Raw genomic sequence first — 8,770 nt, forward strand, 5'->3', positions numbered from 1 at the left:
AGACGTCACTAGCTAGGTGGTTTTCCTGTGGGTTCCTCTCCAGACGTCACTAGCTAGGTGGTTTTCCTGTGGGTTCCTCTCCAGATGTCACTAGCTAGGTGGTTTTCCTGTGGGTTCCTCTCCAGACGTCACTAGCTAGGTGGTTTTCCTGTGGGTTCCTCTCCAGACGTCACTAGCTAGGTGGTTTTCCTCTGGTTCCTCTCCAGACGTCACTAGCTAGGTGGTTGTCCTGTGGGTTCCTCTCCAGACGTCACTAGCTAGGTGGTTTTCCTGTGGGTTCCTCTCCAGACGTCACTAGCTAGGTGGTTCTACTGTGGGTTCCTCTCCAGACGTCACTAGCTAGGTGGTTCTACTGTGGGTTCCTCTCCAGACGTCACTAGCTAGGTGGTTCTACTGTGGGTTCCTCTCCAGACGTCACTAGCTAGGTGGTTTTCCTGTGGGTTCCTCTCCAGATGTCACTAGCTAGGTGGTTTTCCTGTAAAGCACTTTGTGAAAACTGCTGACGTATAAAGGGGCTTTGATTGAGTGATTTGCCTGTGTGTTCCCCTCCAGGCCTGCGGGGGGCGATGGCGTTTGCCCTGGCGATCCGGGACACAGCTACCTACGCCCGTCAGATGATGTTCACCACCACCCTCCTCATCGTCTTCTTCACCGTCTGGGTTTTTGGAGGAGGGACCACCCCCATGTTGTCATGGCTACACATCAGGTTAGATGTCTGGGTGTTTGGAGGAGGGACCACCCCCATGTTGTCATGGCTACACATCAGGTTAGATGTCTGGGTGTTTGGAGGAGGGACCACCCCCATGTTGTCATGGCTACACATCAGGTTAGATGTCTGGGTGTTTGGAGGAGGGACCACCCACATGTTGTCATGGCTACACATCAGGTTAGAGAGAGAGAACAACTGCTATCTCGTTCACTTCTCTTCCTGTCTTTGTCTGCGTCCCAAATGGCACCCAATCCCCTATGTTGGGCACAAATGTTGGTGAAAAGTAGTGCACTACTTTCTCTCTGTATCACTCTGTTCATCTGTCCAGCCCTTTTTGAACATGATTACAATGATTCGTTTGTTGCTTAATTCCTGTTGTCTCATTGCGGTTTGGTGAGGATGAGAACATCAGTGTGTGGTGTTGTGGAGACCCCTTTACCCCTTGGCCCAAATCTTTACACCTCTATCCATCCGCCACTATAGCTCCCCCTGTCTGTCACCATGGGATATGCTGGGAGAGTGGAAAGGTGCTCATCTGCAGTACAGTGTTCAGCCAGAAGACTGAAGTACCACCTAGAGGACTGTAGTAGCACCTAGAGGACTGTAGTACCGCCTAGAGGACTGTAGTACCGCCTAGAGGACTGTAGTACCACCTAGAGGACTGTAGTACCACCTAGAGGACTGTAGTACCACCTAGAGGACTGTAGTACCGCCTAGAGGACTGTAGTACCGCCTAGAGGACTGTAGTACCGCCTAGAGGACTGTAGTACCGCCTAGAGGACTGTAGTACCGCCTAGAGGACTGTAGTACCACCTAGAGGACTGTAGTACCGCCTAGAGGACTGTAGTACCGCCTAGAGGACTGTAGTACCGCCTAGAGGACTGTAGTACCGCCTAGAGGACTGTAGTACCGCCTAGAGGACTGTAGTACCACCTAGAGGACTGTAGTACCACCTAGAGGACTGTAGTACCGCATTGTCTCCGTGCTGTCGTTGCTGTGCTGTTTGTTGCTACTTGGCTACCTGCCAAACTATTCACGTTTTACTTTTAATAAACGTTTAATCAATCTCTGTGTTCAACAAATTTACCAACTTTTTAGTTTTGTCCTCACTCATCTTTTTTCGTTAAACTTTTTCACCCCGGACGTTTATCCCGAGACAGAAGAGTCATTTTCCTGTGCGTTTTAGCTGCCAACGTTATTTTCCTTTTTTCCATCGCAACTTTTTTCCCTTATTCAACTTTTTCACTCCGGACGCTTTATCTGGACATGATTCGTCAACATCTTCAACATCTTCAACAGCCGAAGCTAAGTAGTAACATTAACATGATGTCTTCTAATTGCAGTCGCTGTACTCATAATATACAGGAGAATTCTCGCCTTACGGCGAAAATAGCTGTGCTACAAGCCCAGCTTCAGACGCAATCGTTAGGCAAGGGCAATATCAGTGTAGGAAAGGAAGAAACAGCGTCTGTGCCACCAGTAAGTACAGACAGTAACGTTAGTATAAATCCCCCCGCACAGTCCCCGCAGCCGGACAACTTTCTCATGGCTTCTGGAGGGAAATACTGTTGGAATGCTCAACCGGTGTCGCTCATTCAGCCGACAGAAACTTTCAACCGGTTTTCCCCATTATGTAGCGAGTCGGAGTCTGAGTCTGAGTCTTCTCTTGTCTCTACTCCTCCCGTTACGGGGTCTGAGACTCCGAAGGCTCCCACCATTAGCTCTGACAAATTGAAAACCCTAGTCATTGGCGACTCCATTACCCGCAGTATTAGACTTAAAACGAATCACCCAGCGATCATACACTGTTTACCAGGGGGCAGGGCTACCGACGTTAAGGCTAATCTAAAGATGGTGCTGGCTAAAGCTAAAACTGGCGAGTGTAGAGAGTATAGAGATATTGTTATCCACGTCGGCACCAACGATGTTAGGATGAAACAGTCAGAGGTCACCAAGTGCAACATAGCTTCAGCGTGTAAATCAGCTAGAAAGATGTGTCGGCATCGAGTAATTGTCTCTGGCCCCCTCCCAGTTAGGGGAAGTGACGAGCTCTACAGCAGAGTCTCAGCACTCAATCGCTGGTTGAAAACTGTTTTCTGCCCCTCCCAAAAGATAACATTTGTGGATAATTGGCCCTCTTTCTGGGACTCACCCACAAACAGGATCAAGCCTGACCTGCTGAGGAGTGACGGACTCCATCCTAGCTGGAGGGGTGCTCTCCTCTTATCTACCAACATAGATAGGGCTCTAACTCCTCTAGCCCCACAGTGAAATAGGGTGCAGGCCAGGCAGCAGGCTGTTAGCCAACCTGCCAGCTTAGTGGAGTCTGCCAATAGCACAGTCAGTGTAGTCAGCTCAGCCATACCCATTGAGACTGTGTCTGTGCCTCGACCTAGGTTGGGCAAAACTAAACATGGCGGTGTTCACCCTAGCAATCTTATTAGGATAAAGACCTCCTCCATTCCTGCCATTATTGAAAGAGATTGTGATACCACACATCTCAAAATAGGGTTACTTAATGTTAGATCCCTCACTTCAAAGGCAGTCATAGTCAATGAACTAATCACTGATCATAATCTTGATGTGATTGGCCTGACTGAAACATGGCTTAAGCCTGATGAATTTGCTGTGTTAAATGAGGCCTCACCTCCTGGTTACACTAGTGACCATATTCCCCGTGCATCCCGCAAAGGCGGAGGTGTTGCTAACATTTACGATAGCAAATTTCAATTTACAAAAAAAAAAATGGCGTTTTCATCTTTTGAGCTTCTAGTCATGAAATCTATGCAGCCTACTCAATCACTTTTTATAGCTACTGTTTACAGGCCTCCTGGGCCATATACAGCGTTCCTCTCTGAGTTTCCTGAATTCCTATCAGACCTTGTAGTCATAGCAGATCATATTCTAATTTTTGGTGATTTTAATATTCACATGGAGAAGTCCACAGACCCACTCCAAAAGTCTTTCGGAGCCATTATCGACTCAGTGGGTTTTGTCCAACATGTCTCTGGACCTACTCACTGCCACGGTCATACTCTGGACCTAGTTTTGTCCCATGGAATAAATGTTGTAGATCTTAATGTTTTTCCACAAAATCCTGGACTATCGGACCACCATTTTATTACGTTTGCAATCGCAACAAATAATCTGCTCAGACCCCAACCAAGGAGCATCAAAAGTCGTGCTATAAATTCTCAGACAACACAAAAATTCATTGATGCCCTTCCAGACTCCTTCTGCCTACCCAAGGACGTCAGAGGACAAAAATCAGTTAACCACTTAACTGAGGAACTCAATTTAACCTTGCGCAATACCCTAGATGCAGTTGCACCCCTAAAAACGAAAAACATTTGTCATAAGAAACTAGCTCCCTGGTATACAGAAAATACCCGAGCTTTGAAGCAAGCTTCCAGGAAATTGGAACGGAAATGGCGCCACACCAAACTGGAAGTCTTCCGACTAGCTTGGAAAGACAGTACCGTGCAGTACCGAAGAGCCCTCACTGCTGCTCGATCATCCTACTTTTCCAACTTAATCGAGGAAAATAAGAACAATCCAAAATTTCTTTTTGATACTGTTGCAAAGCTAACTAAAAAGCAGCATTCCCCAAGAGAGGATGGCTTTCACTTCAGCAGTGATAAATTCATGAACTTCTTTGAGGAAAAGATCATGACCATTAGAAAGCAAATTACGGACTCCTCTTTGAATCTGCGTATTCCTCCAGGGCTTAGCTGTCCTGGATCTGCACAGCTCTGCGAGGGCCTGGGATCGGGAGAGACACTTAAGTGTTTTAGTACTATATCTCTTGACACAATGATGAAAATAATCATGGCCTCTAAACCTTCAAGCTGCATACTGGATCCTATTCCTACTAAACTGCTGAAGGAGCTGCTTCCTGTGCTTGGCCCTCCTATGTTGAACATAATAAACAGCTCTCTATCCACCGGATGTGTACCAAACTCACTAAAAGTGGCAGTGATAAAGCCTCTCTTGAAAAAGCCAAACCTTGACCCGGAAAATATAAAAAACTATCGGCCTATATCGAATCTTCCATTCCTCTCAAAAATTTTAGAAAAAGCTGTTGCGCAGCAACTCACTGCCTTTCTGAAGACAAACAATGTATACGAAATGCTTCAGTCTGGTTTTAGACCCCATCATAGCACTGAGACTGCACTTGTGAAGGTGGTAAATGACCTTTTAATGGCATCAGACCGAGGCTCTGCATCTGTCCTCGTGCTACTAGACCTTAGTGCTGCCTTTGACACCATCGATCACCACATTCTTTTGGAGAGACTGGAAACCCAAATTGGTCTACACGGACAAGTTCTGGCCTGGTTTAGATCCTACCTGTCGGAAAGATATCAGTTTGTCTCTGTGAATGGTCTGTCCTCCGACAAATCAACTGTACATTTCGGTGTTCCTCAAGGTTCCGTTTTAGGACCACTATTGTTTTCACTATATATTTTACCTCTTGGGGATGTTATTCGAAAACATAATGTTAACTTTCACTGCTATGCGGATGACACACAGCTGTACATTTCAATGAAGCATGGTGAAGCCCCAAAATTGCCCTCGCTAGAAGCCTGTGTTTCAGACATAAGAAAGTGGATGGCAAAAAACTTTTTACTTTTAAACTCGGACAAAACAGAGATGCTTGTTCTAGGTCCCAAGAAACAAAGAGATCTTCTGTTAAATCTGACAATTCATCTTGATGGTTGTAAAGTCGTCTCAAATAAAACTGTGAAGGACCTAGGCGTTACTCTTGACCCTGATCTCTCTTTTGACGAACATATCAAGACTGTTTCAAGGACAGCTTTTTTCCATCTACGTAACATTGCAAAAATCAGAAATTTTCTGTCCAAAAATGATGCAGAAAAATTAATCCATGCATTTGTTACTTCTAGGTTAGACTACTGCAATGCTCTATTTTCCGGCTACCCGGATAAAGCACTAAATAAACTTCAGTTAGTGCTAAATACGGCTGCTAGAATCCTGACTAGAACCAAGAAATTTGATCATATTACTCCAGTGCTAGCTTCCCTACACTGGCTTCCTGTTAAGGCAAGGACTGATTTCAAGGTTTTACTGTTAACCTATAAAGCGTTACATGGGCTTGCTCCTACCTATCTTTCCGAGTTGGTCCTGCCGTACATACCAATACGTACGCTACGGTCACAAGACGCAGGCCTCCTAATTGTCCCTAGAATTTCTAAGCAAACAGCGGGAGGCAGGGCTTTCTCCTATAGATCTCCATTTTTATGGAACAGTCTGCCTACCCATGTGAGAGACGCAGACTCAGTCTCAACCTTTAAGTCTTTACTGAAGACTTATCTCTTCAGTAGGTCATATGATTGAGTGTAGTCTGGCCCAGGAGTGTGAAGGTGAACGGAAAGGCTGGAGCAACGAACAGCCCTTGCTGTCTCTGCCGGGCCGGTTCCCCTCTCCACTGGGGTTCTCTGCCTCTAACCCTGTTGCAGGGGCTGAGTCACTGGCTTGCTGGTGCTCTTTCATGCCGTCCCTGGGAGGGGTGCGTCACTTGAGTGGGTTGAGTTACTGACGTGATCTTCCTGTCTGGGTTGGCGCCCCCCCCTTGGTTTGTGCTGTGGTGGAGACCTCTGTGGGCTATACTCGGCCTTGTCTCAGGATTGTAAGTTGGTGGTTGGGGATATCCCTCTAGTGATGCGGGGGCTGTGCTTTGGCGGAGTGGGTGGGGTTATATCCTTCCTGTTTGGCCCTGTCCGGGGGTTTCTTCGGATGGGGCCACAGTGTCTCCGGACCGCTCCTGTCTCAGCCTCCAGTATTTATGCTGCAGTAGTTTATGTGTCGGGGGGCTGGGGTTAGTTGGTTATACCTGGAGTACTTCTCCTGTCTTATCCAGTGTCCTGTGTGAATTTAAGTATGCTCTCTCTAATTCTCTCGTTCTCTCTTTCTCTCTGAGAACCTGAGCCCTAGGACCATACGTCAGGACTACCGGGCATGATGACACCTTGCTGTCCCCAGTCCGCCTGGCCTTGCTGCTATTCCAGTTTCAACTGTTCTGCCTGCGGCTACGAAACCCCTACCTGTCCCAGACCTGCTGTTTTCAACTCTTAATGATCGGCTATGAAAAGCCAACTGAGAGACCTGAGCCCTAGGACCATACGTCGGGACTACCGGCCGTGGTGACTCCTTGCTGTCCCCAGTCCGCCTGGCCTTGCTGCTATTCCAGTTTAAACTGTTCTGCCTGCGGTTATGGAACCCCTACCTGTCCCAGACCTGCTGTTTTCAAACTCTTAATGATCGGCTATGAAAAGCCAACTGAGATTTATTCCTGATTATTATTTGACCATGCTTGTCACTTATGAACATTTTTGAACATCTTGGCATGGTTCTGTTATAATCTCCACCCGGCACAGCCAGAAGAGGACTGGCCACCCCTCATAGCCTGGTTCCTCTCTAGGTTTCTTCCTAGGTTTTCGCCTTTCTAGGGAGTTTTTCCTAGCCACCGTGCTTCTACACCTGCATTACTAGCTGTTTGGGGTTTTAGGCTGGGTTTCTGTACAGCACTTCGAGATATTAGCTGATGTAAGAAGGGCTATATAAAATAAAATTGATTGAAAATTGATTGATAGTACCGCCTAGAGGACTGTAGTACCACCTAGAGGACTGTAGTACCACCTAGAGGACTGTAGTACCACCTAGAGGACTGTAGTACCACCTAGAGGACTGTAGTACCACCTAGAGGACTGTAGTACCACCTAGAGGACTGTAGTACCACCTAGAGGACTGTAGTACCACCTAGAGGTCTGTAGTACCGCCTAGAGGACTGTAGTACCACCTAGAGGACTGTGTTACCACCTAGAGGAGTGTAGTACCACCTAGAGGACTGTAGTACCACCTAGAGTGCTGTAGTACCACCTAGAGGACTGTAGTACCGCCTAGAAGACTGTAGTAGCTGACTGTAGTACCACCTAGAGGACTGTAGTACCACCTAGAGGACTGTAGTACTGCCTAGAGGACTGTAGTACCACCTAGAGGAGTATAGTACCGCCTAGAGGACTGTAGTACTGCCTAGAGGACTGTAGTACCACCTAGAGGACTGTAGTACTGCCTAGAGGACTGTAGTACCACCTAGAGGACTGTGTTACCACCTAGAGGACTGTAGTACCACCTAGAGGACTGTAGTACCACCTAGAGGACTGTAGTAGCTGACTGTAGTACCACCTAGAGGACTGTAGTACCGCCTAGAGGACTGTAGTACCGCCTAGAGGACTGTAGTACCACCTAGAGGACTGTAGTACCACCTAGAGGACTGTGTTACCACCTAGAGGACTGTGTTACCACCTAGAGGACTGTAGTACCACCTAGAGGACTGTAGTACCGCCTAGAGGACTGTAGTACCACCTAGAGGACTGTAGTACCACCTAGAGGACTGTAGTACCACCTAGAGGACTGTAGTACCAACTAGAGGACTGTGTTACCACCTAGAGGACTGTAGTACCGCCTAGAGGACTGTAGTACCACATAGAGGCCTGTAGTACCGTCTAGAGGACTGTAGTACCACCTAGAGGACTGTAGTACCGCCTAGAGGACTGTAGTACCGCCTAGAGGACTGTAGTACCACCTAGAGGACTGTAGTAGCTGACTGTAGTACCACCTAGAGGACTGTAGTAGCTGACTGTAGTACCACCTAGAGGAGTATAGTACCACCTAGAGGACTGTAGTACCACCTAGAGGACTGTAGTACCACCTAGAGGAGTGTAGTACCGCCTAGAGGACTGTAGTACCGCCTAGAGGACTGTAGTACCACCTAGAGGACTGTAGTACTACCTAGAGGAGTATAGTACCACCTAGAGGACTGTAGTACCACCTAGAGGAGTATAGTACCACCTAGAGGACTGTAGTACCACCTAGAGGACTGTAGTAGCTGACTGTAGTACCACCTAGAGGACTGTAGTAGCTGACTGTAGTACCACCTAGAGGAGTATAGTACCACCTAGAGGACTGTAGTACCACCTAGAGGACTGTAGTACCACCTAGAGGAGTGTAGTACCGCCTAGAGGACTGTAGTACCGCCTAGAG

General features: G+C 47.4%; 1 protein-coding gene across 1 annotated transcript in view; it reads left to right on the forward strand.

Annotated features, from left to right (window-relative positions):
* Positions 1-566: 566 nt before the first annotated feature.
* The window catches only part of LOC311117653 (sodium/hydrogen exchanger 7-like), a gene marked incomplete at both ends in the record, with an annotated part of 35,995 nt that continues 27,791 nt past the window's right edge, over positions 567-8,770 (forward strand). Inside the window, one exon of the mRNA XM_084192586.1 lies at positions 567-706. Within this exon, the coding sequence (XP_084048712.1) occupies positions 567-706 (140 nt within the window). The remainder of the gene's footprint in view (positions 707-8,770) is intronic.

This window comes from Coregonus lavaretus (genome assembly GCF_964263955.1).
Source record: "Coregonus lavaretus genome assembly, contig: HAP1_SCAFFOLD_3249, whole genome shotgun sequence".
NCBI lineage: Eukaryota > Metazoa > Chordata > Actinopteri > Salmoniformes > Salmonidae > Coregonus > Coregonus lavaretus.